Consider the following 20,090-nt stretch of genomic DNA (forward strand, 5'->3'; position numbering starts at 1 on the left):
TGTTGACTGGAGGGTGACGGAGCACCAAGCAGTGAGCTGGTATAGACCGGAATATTCTAAAGATATATTGATCGATTATGATTGCATTTTTACAGACATTCGGGCTCCTAAGTGGATGAATTCTACCAACTTTGGCGAGCCACAGTCTCCTCTGATGCCACTTTGAGGCAGACAATTTGGTGGTTGTGAGACACATTTGTCGACTGGATGGAAAAACAATTGGCTTTTATATCTCCCTCAGTGTTGTTTTCCCCTAGCTTTTAGAATTGGGTTAAATTGTATATTTGTGAAACACTGGGAATGTTATTAGGTTTGCAGGTATTTGCTCATAAACCCATGTACTTTGTGTTTATTGCTCACTTGCAAATATTTGCATGGTAACGCACTAAACTAAGATGCATTATACAGCCTTCACTGAGGCTCATGGGTCTTGTGACAGTGTGTTGTTGTCTCTCCTCCATACTTTCCAACAGACAGGTCACACAGATGGACTTTTAAATGAATGTTATTCAAACTGGATACATTTGTGAGGAACTATTTTCACGATAGAGAGTATTTTACTGCACAAAGATGGTTTAATGTTGTTCAATCATCTATTGCAGCCGTTGCCCCAAAACCTAGTTTATTTGTAAAAAAACCCAACATTTTTTCAATCATTAACAAAAAAATCATTAAAAAAGTTCAATCAAAACTGTTAATTTTTAATATATTTTTTATCATTAATTAAAAAATCATTAGAAAAGTTCAATCAAAACTGTTAATTTTTTATATTTTTTACAAATAAACTATGTTTTGGGGCAACGGCTGCAATAGACGATTGACCAACATTCGGTTAATCAATTTAGACGGTGTCTGTGTGATCAACATCTCAACCTGTCATAATCAAAACTTAAATTCTAATCCAAAACTTGCGAAAGCATATTTTTCAAAACCATTACCATTATGTGCACCAGAGTGTGAAGAGACCTAGAGTCCGTGGCCATTGTCATGAAGCAATATGTCATCGAGTGCAGCAGTTGCACTCAGGGATGTGTTTTTGAATAGTTTTCAAGCACCAGTGGTTTAAAGTTGCAGTTGCATTTGATATTATTTAGTGTATTTAAAGCTATAGAGAGAGATAGAGGAGTAATGTCGACCTGAGACAAGGAAGGCACGAGTAGCTATGATCAGTTCATTGTCGGTTTGGGTCTTTTCATGGGGTCGTTGATAAAAGAAATATAGGATATCTGCAGACGTATCTGTAAAAACAAAAAGAAATGTTCAAGTTCACAGACAAAAGCATTAAGCTCCAATTTCATCATAAAAGCTTCTTCTTTTTTTCTTTCTCCCCTCTTTTTTTTGGGGGATGGTTGATGACTTCTACAAAGAGCACCACTGTTGTCAAGGTTTCTCTGCGAACCCCTCCTCTCTGGTAAATACACTGTCCACATAACTACGGTGGCGAGTGCACATCCTGTTTATGAAGACGCTTTTTCTTTTCCAGAGGATTTCACAAGTTCGTGAAAGCATCTTTTTCAACCCAGCGAAATTTCAGTCATATCAGTCAAGCAAAGGGGGAAAGTCGACTAAAAATGATTTAGCTCTTTTGAAGTAGACTTTGAGAAATCCTCTTATGATCCCCCAAAAGGTCCACTTGAAGCCTCTGGCGCTGCAACAGACCCGCGTACAAAGAAACAGTGTAACCACATTTCATCAGGGGGATTTTCTCTGTACTGGTCCACACCCCTGCCAGGATAATAGCTTGATCCTTCACTGCTGCCACGACTGAGAATGCAACCATTGTAGCTTTTACTTTATGGCTCAAAAACGGCTGCTTTGCAAGTGAACAATGCTTTTTAATATGCGCTGCAGGATTATTATTTTTTGATGGAAGCTTTTCACCCCTTTGAAATAATTTGTTGTGTAATGCAACGGAGTAAAAAAAATTATCCGGTAGTGAAAGGCTTATCAAATATGCTCTGTCGACGCATCGAGATGCACATTCAAGGTCAGAAACATTTCAAATACTTTATTGAGAATTTCCCCTCGCACTTAATCTGGTTGTTATTGTTATTGTCCATTGGTGGTCATTTTTTTTTTTCTCACGAGAGAGAGTTATGTTGCAGGGTCTATGGGAAAACAACCAGAACAATACACGGTGCCAACAAGAAAGTCAGGGGGCAAAGAATGCAGCTGATGGTATCTTCATCAGTCGCCATGTCAGTCTGCAAACTGAATTCCCCGCATTGTCTTCCTCCTGAATCACCTTTTTTCACAAGTCCTCACAAAACTTAGCATGTTGTTGCACACGGCCTCCTTATTTCAAAAGACTCAAATGTTTGAGCAAAAAAGAGACGAAAGAAAAAGATTCTTTTGAAATACTTCGTAGGAGTTTACTCCAGTTTATTCAATAAATAGTGTACACATATTAATAGTATATCGTGGCATCAGGTATTTACAACTGTTCAAACGAACGTGGCAAGAAGAAATCATTACAAAAAGTGCTTTTTTTCGTCAGTGGATGTTTGATTTCAATTATGATACTTGTCCATGCACCATTTGAAGTGCTACATGACATTGAAGTGAGTCCCCCCCCCCCCCCCCCCCATCGACTCGGAGAGGCACTGCTTCAGCTTATTTGGGACGTCCCTCCAGGGCCACAGATTCTCTTTAATAGATAGGCGCCGTTCCATTTGCAGAGCTAGAAATAAGACACATTTAAAAAGGGTTTATTATTTTGAGCTTTGTTCACACGGTGGTGCAAAAAAAAATGAATTGCAACCGGCACCAATTATGCTCTGCTGGCATCACTTGTTATTTCTACTTCATGCTCCTACTCGAAAGACAAAGTATGTTATCTTCTTTCGGAGAAGTTAACGAGCAGGGAAAAACTGTTTTTTTTCCAACATCTTTTTTTTAGTTATTTAGTTTTTTTCATGTCAATATGACTGTTGATAACAATGAATACACAGGAAGTGACAGGTACCTTATAGTCAGGCAGGAAATCTAATGATTTTGGAACTGTAATAACTCCGGCTTCAGGTCTTCTCTGGTGTCATATGAACTATGGCGTCATCACACAAGGAATATGTGTCAGAATTATTGAGTTATGTTACTTTTATGTTCAATTGTATTAGTTCACCATATGATGTTTTTATTGCATCTTTAATTAGTATTCACAAATGTTAGTGTTACACTTTGTGTGAGTAATCAATCATTTTTTAAATGTATTTTTTAATTATCTTTAACCTTGATTCAATGCAGTGAGTGAAGCATGCACATGATTATACGAGACTGATGTGCAAGGAACGAGTCTGCGCTTGTCGGTTTATCTCCAAGAGATTTCCACAAGATGAATACCAATTATTATTTTGTTTTTTGACCATATTCAGGTCACATGACTGTCAAAGGAAATTGTCCCTTCAGTCAGAACACATGTCGTCCTGCTTCCTGTACGTTTCATTGAACTGAATCTCGATCCTTTCGGGCACGAACGGAATTTTCTTCCTTCCGCTGATGCCTGAACGACAACAGCTTTTATTAGAGGATTTCCTGTTGACTTCCCTCAGTCCTCAGAACAATCTAGATTTCCTCAAACAGTTCAAAAACTAAAAAGGAAAGCGAAGAATCTGAAAGCGACTGCAGAGATAAAGCTTAAATTAATGCATAATACGTCACTGCATGCTGTATTTGCCCACAAAAATATTGTTCCAATATTGACATGCAAGCTGCCGTGCATTGAGGTTCTGACAGTACAAATATTAAAAGCACAATAAAAAACAGCAGAAAGGGCCAAAGGGGCGTGAAGCAAAGTCAAATCAGACTTGTGCATTAAAGAGCGAAGAGTTAAACATCGGATCTCACCCTTTTCTCTTCAGAAGAAACTTGTGTAAAAAGAGCGCAACAAAACACACGACTGTAAAGACAATAAAGGAGAAAAAAAATTATTGCATTTTGCATTTCAACTGCTTCCGTGGGACTTTTCAAAGAAGATAATAATAATAATAAACATTTTATTTATAAGGCTCAAGGTCGCCGTACAACACAAAATAAAACAGTTACAGTTAAGACAACCGGAAGATAAATAATACATTACCTAAGGTGACGCATATCACACTGACGATAACAGGCGTGTACCCTGAGAGACACAAGTGATAATGCAAAGCGTAAATAATGACTCACGTGAGCAACGTGATAAGACTGAGGCTCAGGAACTCACCAATATCCTTGCTGGTATCTATAGTCCCAAAAAGGTTGCCTGTGGGAATAAAACGAGAAATATTAAATGACAGTTCAACTCGGTAGGTAAATTAAACCCGTCGTTATCCGCGTCGCAAAAAAGAGAATAACTACAAGCCAAAGTGAAGTGAATATATATATACATATATATATAATTATATGTATATATACAAGCATATATACACTACCGTTCAAAAGTTTGGGGTCACTTAGAAATGTCTTTATTTTTCAAAGAAAAGCACTGTTTTTTCAATAAAGATAACATTAATCAAAAATACACACCATACATTGTTAATGTGGTAAATGACTATTCTAGGTGGAAGTGTCTGGTTTCTAATGAAATATCTCCAGATGTGTATAGAGGCCCATTTCCATCAACTATCACTCCAGTGTTCTAATGGTACATTGTGTTTGCTAATTGCCTTAGAAGACTAATGTCTGATTAGAAAACCCTTGTGCAATTATGTTAGCACAGCTGAAAACAGTTATGCTGGTGATATAAGCTATACAACTGGCCTTTCTTTGAGCTTGAAGTTTGAAGAACAAAATTAATACTTCAAATATTAATCATTATTTCTAACCTTGTCAATGTCTTGACTATATTTTCTATTACATTTTCAATTCATTTGATAAATAAAAGTGAGTTTTCATGGAAGACACAAATTGTCTGGATGACCCCAAACTTTTGAACGGTAGTGTATATATAAGCATATATATATATTTATGCTTATATATATGTTTGCTCATTTCTGCCACTTTGGATTTAATCCAACAAACAAAGACACATCGTAGCAGCTCTACTCGTGAGGGCGGAGTGACCGCTCGGGACTCACTAGCGCCTCTAGAGGAACACGTGGTATTACACGACAGGAGAGGGGCGGGGCTAGCATGCTCGGTTCACTAGATGTCTCCAATACATAACATGGCAACACCGTAGCCTCTTCACATTCTGTTGATGGTTTTTCTATATTTTGAATACAAATTCTGTCCACACCTTTTCACGTTGCACTTTTAAACCTGGAGTATTTTTTTCAGCCCACAGTGATGACAAAAGAACGATTTCTTTTCTCCACTAAAACAAGCCGGTAATTCAACTGAATTCCAAGAGTCACATGCTTCTTCATTAAGTTATTCAATACCTGGAAGTGAAGACGATGACATCATCGGCGTCTCGCTGGTTGTCGCGGCTTTACCCTCCGCAGTCGAAAAGGCGCTGCTACCTTTGAACACAGCGATCACAACCACTCTTAGTTCTCTTCAAGCTCAGACGGGATCAAAGTGATTTGTGTCGAGCTGAGAGGTCATTCCTAGAGAAGCATGCGGCGTGCACGTAATCCGTTCACGTGCCGTGCCAGAAAAGGTGTTTTAACTTAGTTCACGCGCAGATCGGCTCGTGTTGGAGGGACTTTGTACCTCGAACTGAAGACGAGACGGTGGGTGTCGCACTGGTTGTGACACCCGCCGCTCTGGGAGCTGAGGGTGAGGCAGACGGCTCTGTGGATGTGGACGATTCTGTGGAAAATAATCAAGGTCGTCACTTTTTTTTAATACCAGTATATTAAGAAGGAAAAGCCTTCTTAATATACTGGTTTCCTCGTAGGGCGGAGTGCAAAATGATCATAAATCACTCTATCAGTAATGATCTCTCTATGAATGTATATACCTTGTGCTGGAGGTGTAGATCTTCGTGGTGCTGCCGTTTCTGTTATTATAAGAAAGCTATTGAATTTATCTGGGGTTGAAATAAGCACTATTTATTTATGGTGGGAGCATGCAACTATATATAAATATATATATATATATACACATATATATATATACATACATATATATACACATATATATATACATACATATACACATATATATTATATACATACATATATATATACATATATACATATATACACATATATATACATATATATACATATGTGTATATATATATACATATATATATATATGTGTATATATACACATATATATGTATATTTTTGTACATATTAGTTTACATGCAGAATGTAACCGTGACAGTTATTTATTAGTCACATGCTTCTTGTCCAATGAGCGGCTCTGTTACAGACAGGTTGACCTCGGGGTCAATTTACGGGGGAAGCTGTTAAGAGAGGACAAGCATGGCGGTGATAGTAAACAACCAACTCAGGCATGAATGGTGAATCGAAAAATGTTGAGATAGAGAGGCCTTGCGGCTGCGTGTTCGATGCCGAGTGTCCTCGGAGACACCGTGAATACACCTGTCGTACACGTGCTCTGTTTTGAACTGAATACAGGGCGTTACACACATTCTGGTTTGGTTACTGATCTCTCAACTCTGTGTTTATTAACAAATCCCATTAAGGGCCCGGAAAAGTGATGACCACGCCTGCGATTTGGCATGATTTATCCCATTAATAAATAACCCCGACATGTCACTGATTTATTACATTCCACGCAGAATTTAATTAAATGTATTCACGATAGCGTTGGTATTAAATATGCTCATTTTCAGGTCAGATAATGTGCTTTAACTGGCAAATGCAATACTTTTCACCCTCAAACTCTCACGTAATTCATATCTGAAGGTCCTTGAACACACCACCCTGTAACACCCGGTTCTGTTTCTCCTGTGTTCCGTGTCTCCTATGTCTCCTCTGTGTCTTCTCTGTGTTAATTGTTTAATTCCCTGCACCTGCCCTCAGCCCCTCTTGTCTCGTTACTGTCTGATGTCGTACACCTGTGTTTCCCCCCCTATATGTTGTGTCAGTCTTTCCCTTGTCTCCGGGCGGATTGTCGTCTCTAGTTCTGTGTCCTTTTCCCGTCGTCCTGTCCGTGTTCTTGGTTCTGCCTGTTGACCCTGCCTGCCCCGAACCTGGATTCTCTGCCTGCCCCTTTTGGACCTTTTTTTTGTTATTAAAAAAAAAAAAGCACTCTTTAATGAGGCAAAACAGTTTACAAAAAAAAGGTTAAAAGGACACGGAACTATAGACGACAAACCGACAGTAGACAAGGGAAAGACTGACACAATATATAGGGGGGGAAACAGGTGTACGACATCAAACAGTAACGAGACAAGAGTGGCTGAGGGCAGGTGCAGGGAATTAAACAATTAACACAGAGGAGACACAGAGGAGACATAGGAGACACGGAACACAGGAGAAACAGAACAGGCTGTTACACACCCAGCATAATTAAGAACAGTGTTTCCAACCCAACTGGACCAGCCAGCTGGTGGCCTGGACAGAGCCGGGTTCTGCCCGAGGGTTTGAACCCTTTTAATGGGGATTTTATTTGTTCCCGCCTCAGTGCTCATGTTGGATCTCTGTATATTATAGCGTTTGGTCGACAGCTGCTCCATGTGCAAAGCGCCTCGACATTACTTCTGTTATGATTCTATGCTATATAAAAGACATTTGCCTACATTTTCTCACAGCTGCGTAAACACAAAGTAATGGAAACAAAGGAGATTGTATACGCCTTAAGTCTGGTTTTCACATTGCATTGAAACGAATGGGAACCCCGGATATCTTTCTAAAATGAGCCCCAGTAATGTGAATTATATTTGTAAATAATGGGTTAAAAGATGCAAAGCTGCCCGTGTGGTGCCGAAAAACAAGTTATCGGAGTGCGCTTACCTTCGCAGGTGGGAGGTGGAGAGTCGTATTCGCCCGTCGCGCTGCACACGACGCTGTGTTTCCCAACCAGCGCGTATCCGTGGTTACACACGTACCGGATGATCTCTCCATACGTCGGTTTGGCTTGAAACTCCCACGAGCTTCTGCCATTGGTCACGTCGGCGGGTTTATCACACGTCACGACTGAGGAGTCAGACAAACAATCAACCACGAAGTAATTGCGACTGTGGGTCGGTGGTTAGCAGGTATGTCTTTGAAATCAGGGGTTGGCAGTTCAATCCCCATGCCAGTCGATGTGTCCTTGAGCAAGACACTTAACCCTGAGTTGCTCTGTGTGTATTAATGTAAAACATGATTGCAAGTCGCTTTTAGCGTCAGCTAAATGTCATGACTGAAAACTAATAATCTGTATTTTTCTCATGTTACGAATTAAAGTTCAGAAAAATACAAAGATGAAACAACAGTCTTTTTAAAATAGCTTTTTGTTGTCGGAAAAACCATCGTGTCATTGCCTCTGGTTTGGACTTCTTAAAAACACAACATAGGGGACACTTGCATCCACACTTGGCTCTTCCACTCCACCCGAACGCGTAGCACTGCTTGTAGCTGGAGCCGGCGACCTGGAATCTGTTGAAAGACGGAGGAAAAATAATTCAGGAGTGTTTATTGAAGTGTAATTGGATCCTGCAGAGCGATGATTCTACAACGGCACAACTTGGAAAACGACATTCCTCAAGAGCAAAGTCAAGAACTACCTATTAACAATGACCTCAGATTTTTGGCGAAAGAAAAAAAGCCTGATTGCTAATCAGCAAAACCATAACGAAAGACTCGCTCTATTCGTCTTTCCAGACTAATTGTATTCCCTCTCGGCCGATCCACCTCGACTCGAGTCCTCTGTGAACGTTCTGCTCGACAACCAGTTGGCGGTGCGGCAAGAAGAGATGCTTTGTGTGGACGTAAATGGCATGACATATGTACCGAGGGCGCCGTCAAGAGATGCTTTGTATGGATATGAATGACATGACATATGAACCGAGGGCGCCGCTTGTGTGGTCATTGGAGCTGCTCCATGCCCACACTCCTTTCCACGCATTCATTATGTAAAATGGAATTGCACCAGATGGCGCGTCAGATGGAAAAACATCATCATATTAGTCAAAGTCAAAGTAACTTTTTCCAGTTTCACTCTTGTCGAACATAAAGTGTATTGTAGTAATAATAATAATAAAGTAATAAAGTGAAAAACAGCTATAACAACAACAACTAGAATGGGCTCTCGGTAGAGTGCATACCTTCGCATATTACAAGATTGGGCATTGAATTATGAACATTTTGGCATTAGTTGCATGCCAACTGGATACAAATTGACCGTGCTATGGTAAAAAAGAAGATTTTGACCTTTTCATGACTTTGACCTTGACCTTTAACCCAATTGATCCCAAAATCGAATCAAATGGTCCCCGGATAATAACCAATCATCCCACCAAATTTCATGCGATTCGGTTTAATACTTTTTGTGTTATGCGAGTAATACACGGCGATCAAAACATAACCTTCCGCATTTTCAATGCGAAGGTAATAAAGAACATTTAGACAACACATAATACATTAGGAATAAAAACTTGAAGTCTGTATCATAGCAGCAGTCAGACATATTAATCCTTCCTTTGGTCCTCATCCTCACCCTTCATCACAGACCACTTTCACCAAAGCCCCGAACAGGGTGCCGGCGCTGATGTTAAAGCTCATATGGGGCTGGGCTCTCGGGGGCCCGCAGTCCTTCTCTGTCACATGAACAGACACAACAGAACATTGATGCTAAAATGTTGAAATATTAGTGAGACACTTGACACTTTACACAATTGCACTATGGAAACCAACGCACAGCTATCTTGTTTTACTTGTTAATGTTTATTTTATTTTGTATCCTTGTGTATTTTTATCTTGTACTCGTGGTACAATAAGAACCTCTTTATCTTTACTTTATCTTTATTGAGGCTGGACTGTAAGGAATGCGGCGTTGGCCTCAAAGGGGACGGATTTAAGAGGTTTTGGTTGTAAGGCCGGAGACGGCCGTGTTTGGTGAAGGTGTGTAGTTCAAGGACTCACTTTTGCAGGTGAGATCTGGTTCGGTCCATTTGTTATCAACGCAGCTCATGCTCCCAGTGCCACTTTCGACAACATACCCGTTAGCACACTCTAAAGTCACATCCACACCCTCTGGAAAAGCATTCATGAGGAGCGCGTTGTTGGTCAGGACGATGTTGACCCCCCCCTGAGGTTTGGGACAGTCGGCTGGAGGGGAGGAGAGACAGAGAGGACACGTCAAGCCAGACATCTTTTAGAAAAATCATTCGATTAAACAGTTCACCTGAAGTTCTGTCAAGTGATAACATTATATGTGAAGCAAATATCAGATTTATCAATTAGAAATGTATTGAGATGTTGTAGTAATGCAATTCTAAATGTTGGTAATCAATTATGAATACTCTTCTGACTTTCTAATAACTCATTAAGTCTGCAGTTATATATGATAAATGTCTTTATAAAGGGTTTTCAAGCCATCGTGACTGCAGTTATATATGTTATAAATCATTAATAAAGGGTTTTTATTCCATTAGGTCTGCAGTTAGAAATCATTAATAAAGGGCTTTTAATCCATTAGGTCTGCAGTTATATACATTAATAATACACAAATAAATGATTTTAGTCCATTAGGTTTGCAGTTGTATACGTTATAAGTCTTTAAAAAAGGGGTTTTAGTCCATTAGGTCACAGTTATATATGTTATAAATCATTAATAAAGGGTTTTTATTCCATTAGGTCTGCAGTTGTATACGTTATAAGTCTTTAAAAAAGGGGTTTTAGTCCATTAGGTCACAGTTATATACGTTATAAATCATTAATAAAGGGTTTTTATTCCATTAGGTCTGCAGTTATATACGTTATAAATCAATAATAAAGGGTTTTTAATGCAGCGTGACTGCCGTTATATGTTATAAGTCATTAATAATGTTTTTTTAATCCTTTAAGTCCTCTATAACCTGATCAACTTTTTGTACAGTCCATCTTGACGTCGTCATACTTAGTGAAATGTTCTTATCTCTGACCAACACAGAGACTCTTTCTCAACTGTAAAGGGGAGTAGAGATTAATCTCTAGTGTCGACAGTTCATCTCATACGCCTTAAAAACTCCCACGGAGACGAGAACGCAGGTCCTCCTATTCTATGTTGTATTCAGTCTTGTTCAAGCCCAAAACATCTATCAAAAATCACAATGTATGAAAGATCTTGAAAATGTGTAAATGTATCCATTACATAGGTCGTAGTTAAAGGTGGTGTTGCTTATTATATAAGGTGTTGGACTATAATACTGAAAAGTTGTTTTTTAATGTTGGTCCTTGCCATTAGTATACACACTATGACCCCAATGCTTAACCATGCAAATAAATGAATTAAAACATCAATATTCAACTCAATAAAAAATAAAAAAATCTGTTTATTTTGTAAAGCCCCAAATCACAAATATGGCAGGGTCAAGAAAAACCGGCAAACTATTGTACAGGTGTGCCTAATAAAGTGGACACTACGTGTATATTCATATTGTTATTTGTTATTTTATTTTACTATTGACTATTTGTAGATAATAATAACAAAGTTATAAGGCTTGTATGACTTTCTGCGGCATAATTTCGTCAACATATGACTAAACAATAACCAACATGTATGTTTCTGTGGAGTCGGCATGACTGTAACAGGCTGTCTCACGTGACTTGATAACTATTATCTCGTTGAGCAGACCGGTGATGAACTGACCTGCTGCCTTCACCACACACAGCTGCAGGAGCAGCAGCCACGTGACGCTGCGCGGTCCGCAGGTGTCCAGGAGCGCGTCCATGCCGGGCCGAAGGAGGCTCGAGATCCCGATCCAGACTCCGTCCCCCAGTCAGTCCTCCAGAGTTCTCCCGAGACGCGCGTCGCTCCGCTGCCGGTGAACAGTGGCGCTCCCTGAACGCAGCACACTGCTATCATCTGGTGACCGTCAAGTTAGCTGCACTAGCCGGAAATGACCAAATAGTGTTCCTCTAAATAAAAGCAGCAATCGTCTCCCCGACAGGAAACATTTAATGGTATCAACACATCGAGCAGCAACAGTACTATTTAGGAACAGGGAACACACATGGAGTTCTTCTAAAAATATGTATATAATACATATATATATATATGTATATATATACACACACATATATATATACAAATATATATGTATATTTACACACATATATATATATTTGTATTATATATTTTTAGAAGAACTCCATGTGTGTTCTCTGTCACTAAATAGTTACACACATATATATATACAAATATATATAAATATATATATATACATATGCACATATATATGTATATATACATATGTATGTATATATTAAAACAACATATATATATGTATATATATAAATAAATATATATATATATACATGTAATATATAAAAAATATATGTATATATATGTATACATAAATTTATATATATATATATATATATATATACAAATTGCATGGGCTACCTGCGGGCCGTGTTGCATTCCTGTAGGGTTGATTGTATTTTAGTTTATGTTTTGAATTCATGTTATTCATACATTTATTTCTTACCCACCTCTTTGTGTGTCTTGATGCTTGTTTCGCGAACTATCTGGCCAAAAAAATAAAACAGTCTTATTTTGAAAGGCTAAACGGGGAGTTTCCTGTTTTTTCGTGAATATCTTCCGTCGCCTGGCTCGACAGCGCAGCCGGAGGTCTCCGAGCGACCCGAGACCTGCACATACAAGCGAAGACACATCTGAACTTCTAATAGATGGGAAAGATGAGAGTTTTATTTGCATAAGAAGTGAATGAATGAGTGAATAAACACGAACTCCCAGCATGTCCGCCGCGCTGTTCCTCCTCCCGTAAGAAGTGGAGACGTCCCCCCAACACCATGAAACTATGGGTGTGTCCTGGAAGAAAGAGAAGGTGGTATTCCCTCTCCTGGACCTCTAAGGGGGAAACCTTCATTCTGTTTCTTGCCACCTTGGAAACTAATAATAATATGACTTTCACTCCTATTGTAACTAATAACAACAATGAAACAAATAAACAATGAATCAGTCTGGGATTGTGATGCTGAGGATTTGGGTGTTTTTCACTCCAGCACACAGCCGCAGCCCCTTTGTGAGGTTTTGGGCTAGAGCCTGATACATTCCACAGTTTTCTCCAACAAGGGGGCCTGTGCCTCATTACCTCACACACACGCACACACACACTCAAACACTCACACACACACTCACGTTTCAGGGAGTTCACTCCAGCGCCCAATTTCCACTATACAAGTTGTGTTGACTTGGGGTCTATGAGTTGCCTCAGAAACACAGATTATGTGGAAACCATGGAGACACAAGTTGAAAAGCAAAGTGAACCAGTGAGGAAACAGCAGGAGGGAGGACTTTTATATTTGATTGTGTACATTAAAATCCTTAGAAAGTGGGATATTAATAGAAGGCTGCAGCTCTCACTGGTCTGCCAACTCGAAGCTCACACGAAGCCAATATAGAGTGACCTGTAAAAGCCTGTGGTGGTGCTCCTCGTGGCCTTTTTGGGCGATACAACAAAAAACAACCCATTAGTTGAATTCTCCCTTCTGCCTTCAGAGCGGTGGCATGGCCTGCTCCTCTTATCTCTCCAAACACCCTGTCCAAGTAAACCGTTAAAGACACCTCCCTCCTTCACCGACCGACCCCAGAAGAATGCATCTGCTTCTCCTCACGTCCGATAACGAGGAAGAACAAAAAAGAAAAAAAGAAGAAGGCTGCCTCCCAAATATGTTTCCACTTGTAGCTCACCTGGCGGTCCCACGCTCAGACATACAGAGGATGAGACGTTCAAGAGCAGCAGGATAAAAAACACTCATACTTTGCATTCTTACACACACCTTTATGACGGATGGTAAGGCGTAATGATAACCTCTTCTGAAATCGACTTCTAATGCCCCATAAGAATGATTCATAGTCACTTCTGTGTGCACTTCTTTTAAACCATGAGCACTAAACACTTCCCTGGAAAATCGCGACATCTAGCGGTGAGAAATATGAACTGCACAACAAGAAGAAGCTCAGAAGGAATGAAGGCAGGACGATCGCGATGCAAACATCACGTGTTGTTGTTTACTTCCGGTGTGAGCCGTCATTCAGTGCATGCCTAATTCTGCATTATTTTGCACAACATTGCATATAAAGTATTGCACCAGTTTGAAACATATCCAAAATATCTAGTATTTATTGTGAGTGAAAAAAAGAAAAAAGTGAAGTGCTGGTATAAATGTGTGTATGATAACTTATATTATATATACTTACACTTATAACTTTAAATAAATCCAAGCTATCGATATCCGCTTCTTGGCTTTTTTAGGTTGCACGGGCCATGACAAATACATCTTATTATTATAATAATATATCATCTTCTGTTCCACATGAATGCAACATAATTAGAGTTGGAGCAGTTTAAAAATCAGATCTTCTTCAAAAGCTATTTATGAAAACGCTGAAAGTGTAAAATGTCCCGAGAGGAGAAAAAGGAGTTTAAAGACAAAGAACTCTGCTGTGAAATCGTCAATATGATCCAGTTCAGTCATTTTTAATTCATTTAACTGATTTCAATTAAGTCGATTATCGCTCTGCAGCTATTAAGGATGCTCTTCTACGGTCTGATTGACCGGGCCGCTCCCATTCAAACCGGAGGTCAAAGGGAGGTCACGCACATCATTCAAAGTGCAATGCATCGTTCAGGAACTTAGTTTTATAAGCTTCCTGCAGATATAATCACATTCTGATGAACATGAACTATAATCTAATCACATTCTGATGAACATGAACTATAACTGCTTCTACGAGTGACAAAAACAAAATATATATTGTGGACTATTTGATCAACAGTGTCCATGTGTTGCAGTTTACACCCCTTTATAACTCAGTATTTTCAGTCATGTTTCTCGGGTTAATTTGCGTTCCCAGTACAGATAGACGGGGTTTTGAATATGGATATGTAAATGATGCACGCATACCACATAGGATGCCTGAGCTTTCTCTTGTACTTGAAAAAAAAAAAGCATCGTCTCTGAGCCCGGCTACCATGGCAACCAGATATCTGCCCTAGTAACAGTGGCTTATGCCGCTTTGACACGTGAGGGGACTGCAATGTCGCAGCGAGAAACAAATTAATCTAAATATGACAATAACATGATTACCTATGGACACAAATAGAATGGACGTGGTTTTAATAAAATGCATTTACGTGTGTTTTATTTTCAGTACAAGCGCTTCCCCGGGAAAGTTCATCCGCCTCGGGTGTCAGCAACTGCTCCCAAGCGAGGGAGTTCAAGCATCTCAGGGTCTCCTTGTTCATGAGTGGTCTGGGGGCATCTGATCAGGAGGCCTCTCGGACCCCCCTCTCGAGAGGCTTCCTGAGCACATCCAACTGTAAGAGACCTCAGGGTACACCGCTTGATTGTTTTTTTTAAATCTAGCCCCCCCCCCCCCAGGTAGAGCTGGAGGAACATGTTGCTGAGGAGAGGGATGCCTGGAAAGCCAAGTGTGAGGATAATGGATTGATGGAGTGAAGAAGTCCACAGGGTGTTTTCAGTAAAACTTTATTTTTCAGTGCATGAACGGGAAACACCATGTCAAGGTCATAGTCCATCCTTTTTTTTCCAATTCATTTGTCTTTTTTTAAATATGTTCTCTTTCTTTACATAAAAAAATAATGGAGCGATTTAATATACCTCTGTTTTTCTTCTTTTGTTTGTTTACCCCCCCCCCCCCCCCCGAAAGAGCAATCACCCAAGTATTTATAAAGGTGCTGTACAATGTACAAACATTTACATCTACCATTCCTACACAATGTAGAAGATACCACAAGGATTGTTTATTTGTTTTAAACTTTCTAATGAAGCGATGCAAGGCCACGGTATGATACAGAGATGAGACTAAAAGAAGAAGAGAAAAACATTTCAAAATAAAAGCATAAAAGGACTACAACAGTGCGATAAAAAGGGCCTTTATCTGACTCACCAGTGGCACCTGCCTATCTGTACCTGACACCCAGGGCTGGATTTACTCATTCAACCAACCGCTAGTACTATTGCACAAAAAAACTCCCACTGATTGGCTCCCAGCGCATCCGCGAGTATTCCTTTCACCTGAAAACTCCCTGATGCAATCACACAGGTTCTCATCACAGAGCTCAACCGTCATCTCACACGCTTTGCTACTCTGCCGTGTTCCCTGAGCTCCTCTGAATATGTCTCAACCTCATAAATCATATCAGCAGGTACGTCGAGGATATTTAATTTTCTCTGATTTGACAGCAGGAGAGATTTGACCGTGTCTCATTGTCACTGAACCAATTGTTGATCTCACCAGCTCATCCCTAAAAAATTAAGTTGGGAAGTTGGGATCTCTGTCTACCTGTTGTACATCAGCAGCATGCTTAATACCTCAGTAAACCTGCCACATCGCGCTCTGAGCTCCATTATCCTTCAAGCTACCCTGTCAGATGGACAAATACATATTTAAAACCCTCATATATATATATATTTTTAAACCCAGGCAAACGTTAAAAAAACCCATCAGGGACACGACTCAGAACTTGCACATTATTACATAAATTGCCATATGCTGGCCTTAAATAGTGAATCTTTTTCTTCTTTTATTTTGTAGAAAAACTGAAATAGCTCTATAAAAAAATAACAGTTACGATAACCATAATAAAATGGGTAGTAGCGAGTCAGCGTCACAAATTAAATACGACTCGTGGTCATTCTGTTATGCTACAAGGGCAGATGCAGTGCAATGGAATTTCAATAGATATTTTTAAAAGTTAGGATCTGCAAAAACATGACACATTCAAATATATATATATATATTTATATATATATTATTTCACAATGAGACACGTTTTGCGCGAATGCAAACATTTGGTACAGCGCTTTGCACGTTACCGACACACTTCATGAACTACAAGCTCCGTGGTCATATTCCCACCACTGGAATACAGAGAGCATGAGACACATCTTTGAAATCTCTATCAAAATGTGGAATGGCTTGGTACGGCTACATATACACACATTACTCTATCGTCTCAATAAATTACACACCGGTTGGTTATCATACACACGGTAAACAACATCTCAAACCACAAGTTTCTGGTCTTTTTAATGGAACGGTTTGTCCGGAGGAGAGTGATGTCTATAATCGTAGAACAGTGGAGAGTCCGCCGGGGTAAAGTGAATGCTTGCTGGGATTGTATCATAAATCTGCCGGGTGGTGAGGATGAGAACGATAAACGAGAAGCGGGGTTTCATCCTCTGGCGATGTGCAGAACACGTGCAGTAAAAAAACAACAGAAGGGGCCGACTGCATGCAGTTGAGCAAACATTTATATATATATTTAAAAAAATGTGTCAAAATATCCCCCGATGAGGCCGAGAGCTAAATTAAACCAGAGGCGACGGTCACACTTGGTGTTCACGACAGGCGAGAGGCCTTTCTCTTTGCATATGGGTCATTGCATTGTAATGGGTGAAGCGCTGTTGGTCGTCGTCGTTTTCCACAGGAGGCTCCCAGGATTGGCACATATATACATATACATATATATATATATATATGTACACTACCGTTCAAAAGTTTGGGGTCATCCAGACAATTTTGTGTCTTCCATGAAAACTCACTTTTATTTATCAAATGAATTGAAAATTGAATAGAAAATATAGTCAAGACATTGACAAGGCTATAAATAATGATTAATATTTGAAGTATTAATTTTGTTCTTCAAACTTCAAGCTCAAAGGAAGGCCAGTTGTATAGCTTATATCACCAGCATAACTGTTTTCAGCTGTGCTAACATAATTGCACGGGTTTTCTAATCAGACATTAGTCTTCTAAGGCGATGATCAAACACAATGTACCATTAGAACACTGGAGTGATAGTTGATGGAAATGGGCCTCTAGACACCTCTGGAGATATTTCATTAGAAACCAGACGTTTCCACCTAGAAGACTCATTTACCACATTAACAATGTATAGAGTGTATTTTTGATTAATGTTATCTTTATTGAAAAAACAGTGCTTTTCTTTGAAAAATAAAGACATTTCTAAGTGACCCCAAACTTTTGAACGGTAGTGTATATATATATTCACATTTCAAAATGTCTCGCCTCCTAGCATGCGCCCGCGTCCAAGAGGCTGAAGCAAGGCGGAGGAGGGGCGCTGCTACGTGCCGTCACGGGATGTCACGGGACTCGGAGAAAAAAAAAGAAGAGCGAACGCGGTCCGAAAGAAGGGCAATAAAAGTGGCACCAAGTCGCAAACTTCTCGTTTTTTATGGAAGAACTCAGAAAAGGAAAGAAAAACAATCCGCCGAGGGGTGCCTGTTCAGTGATCTCGATTATTCGACATCACAAGGGGTCACGGAGGACCTCCGCCTCGGTGAGGATTTTGGCCGAGCAGGGCCTTTTCCAAGGGCCGGGGCTAATGGGTCCCTTTGGGGTCTGCGGGCTCCCCGGGGAGCTGTTCGTCGGGGCCACGGGGTCGTCTCTGCCACGGACTTCTTTGGGGTGAGACGATGCGTCTCCTCTTCCTCTGGCGTCTCTCGGCAAACCCACGGAACCTTTTCTGCTACGCATTTCTCTCGATTCCCTTTCCTTGGCGGCTTCTCCGCTCGTGTTCCTGTCTGCCGTGGACGTGCACCTCCCATTAGCGTCGCTCTGCCCCGAGTCTTTGCCCGGCCCTTTCTCGCCCTCTCGGACCGTACGAGGAGACGTCCGGTGGTGGTGAGACTCCGCCGCCGCCCTCCCTTTGAAACTTACTTGCTCGCGGCTCGGCCTGGTCTGCTTGACCGTCCCTTCCAGCTCCCGCCTTTGCGAATGCCTCCGGATCTCGAGGTCCACCCCCCCTTTGCCGTTTCTCTTCTCACGATCCAAGCTCTCCCTGCTGGACGAGTCTTTTAACCTCCTCTGAGGGCCTTGCTGATGCTCTGCGAGCTGCATGGTCGGAGCTACTTCCTGTCCAGCTCGAGGAGACTTGCCGGGGCTCGTGGATCCGGTTTTCGTCTGAGGCGTCCTGTTCCTGCTCGGCGGTTCTTCCTGTGTCCGACTCTCGGTCTTTTGGGGTCTGTGATGTTGCTCTTTGGCTTTAGGAAACGTCTCCTCGGTTTTCTTTGGGCTGCTTAGCTCTCTGGAGTCTTTCGGGGGCCTGGTCCTCCTGGAGAAGCTCATATGCTCAGAGGAGGCGGGAGAGGGCCCGTCTGCCTCTCGGTCCGTCCACTCGCCGCTCTCCTCCACCGAGCTCAAAGCCCTGCTGCCACGGGGACGGACGCCCCGTGGAGAGAGGCTGCTCCAGCTGTGGGAATGTTTCAGTTTGCCGGAGAAGGGAGAGGAAGTGAAGATGGAAGCCCCGGGGGGATGTGGAGAGGACTGTGGTGATGTATCAGAGTAAAACACCTCTCCGGAGAGGCCTGTGGGTGAAATGAGTTTTTGATCATGTCGACCTGGAAGAGAAGCACACACGTTTTACATGGAGACACCGTAACACGGGTATCAGAAGTTCACTCACAAAAATACGGAAAATTTAGAGATCAAAGGAGTAAAAAAAGAATAAACTGACAAAAATGTGTAAAGAGCAATTGATGACCCCCAATTCATTTACTATATATGTTCTACTTATGTCTGTCTTTCCTTTATTTGCATTCATTTATTCAAGGTGATCCTTCTCTGTTGCTCTTCTGAAGGTTTCTTTCCCTTGTTTTCCCCCTGAAAGGGTTTTTTCTATCGCTTGGGAGTTTTTCCTGATCCAATGTGAGGTCAAAGGTCAGGGATGTAATTTATATGTACAGATTGTAAAGCCCTCTGAGGCAAATTTGTCATTGAATACTGAATTGAATTCTTTTATTCTTTTTTTTTTAATGAAAGTTTTTCTTTTTGTCATTTACAATGTTTTGTCGCGTTGTTTTTTGTTCAGTGAAAAAAGAAGAAGAAAAAAAAGTAATATAAAAAATAAATAAAAAATTGGGATTACACTGAGAGGTACACGTGAGAAAAAGAAGAATTACCAAGGTAAAAGAGAAGAGGCCAGTAAAAGCGGTGAAGATGTTAGTGTTGGTGTTCAGTGTAGTAGCACACAGTGGAAGAAGTGGTACTACCTG

The 20,090-nt window shown here is 40.7% G+C and overlaps 2 protein-coding genes across 6 annotated transcripts in view; both read right to left on the minus strand.

The window, feature by feature from the left end:
• Positions 1 to 2,347: 2,347 nt before the first annotated feature.
• On the minus strand, positions 2,348 to 11,854 carry im:7151449 (complement decay-accelerating factor). 4 transcript variants are annotated; one of them, XM_056438420.1, is made up of 13 exons: positions 11,671 to 11,851; positions 9,963 to 10,148; positions 9,538 to 9,637; positions 8,407 to 8,477; positions 7,851 to 8,033; positions 5,882 to 5,950; positions 5,632 to 5,730; positions 5,358 to 5,438; positions 4,199 to 4,237; positions 4,076 to 4,117; positions 3,844 to 3,895; positions 2,966 to 3,043; positions 2,348 to 2,680 (listed from the first exon to the last, which is right to left on the minus strand). In XM_056438420.1, the coding sequence occupies exons 1-12, from the start codon at positions 11,750 to 11,752 to the stop codon at positions 2,986 to 2,988; spliced, it is 1,062 nt and encodes a 353-aa protein (XP_056294395.1). In that variant the 5' UTR covers positions 11,753 to 11,851; the 3' UTR covers positions 2,348 to 2,680; positions 2,966 to 2,985. The 4 variants fall into 4 exon arrangements, with proteins under 4 accessions (XP_056294395.1, XP_056294396.1, XP_056294398.1 ...); XM_056438421.1 differs by lacking the exon at positions 2,966 to 3,043; XM_056438423.1 differs by lacking the exons at positions 3,844 to 3,895; positions 4,076 to 4,117 and having other exon boundaries at positions 2,966 to 3,042; positions 4,197 to 4,237.
• Positions 11,855 to 15,522: 3,668 nt separating this feature from the next.
• LOC130208568 (membrane-associated guanylate kinase, WW and PDZ domain-containing protein 3-like) overlaps positions 15,523 to 20,090 on the minus strand; it is a 137,872-nt gene continuing 133,304 nt past the window's right edge. The window contains exons 21-22 of one of the 2 annotated variants that reach the window (XM_056437771.1): positions 19,998 to 20,087; positions 19,348 to 19,436 (exon numbers count right to left, since the gene is read on the minus strand). In XM_056437771.1, coding sequence (XP_056293746.1) covers positions 20,038 to 20,087 — 50 coding nt within the window. In that variant the 3' untranslated portion in view covers positions 19,348 to 19,436; positions 19,998 to 20,037. Of the gene's footprint in view, positions 19,437 to 19,997; positions 20,088 to 20,090 lie in introns of both variants that reach the window. The other variant, XM_056437770.1, reaches the window with a different exon arrangement.

Source organism: Pseudoliparis swirei, chromosome 18, assembly GCF_029220125.1.
Source record: "Pseudoliparis swirei isolate HS2019 ecotype Mariana Trench chromosome 18, NWPU_hadal_v1, whole genome shotgun sequence".
Classification (NCBI taxonomy): Eukaryota; Metazoa; Chordata; class Actinopteri; order Perciformes; family Liparidae; genus Pseudoliparis; species Pseudoliparis swirei.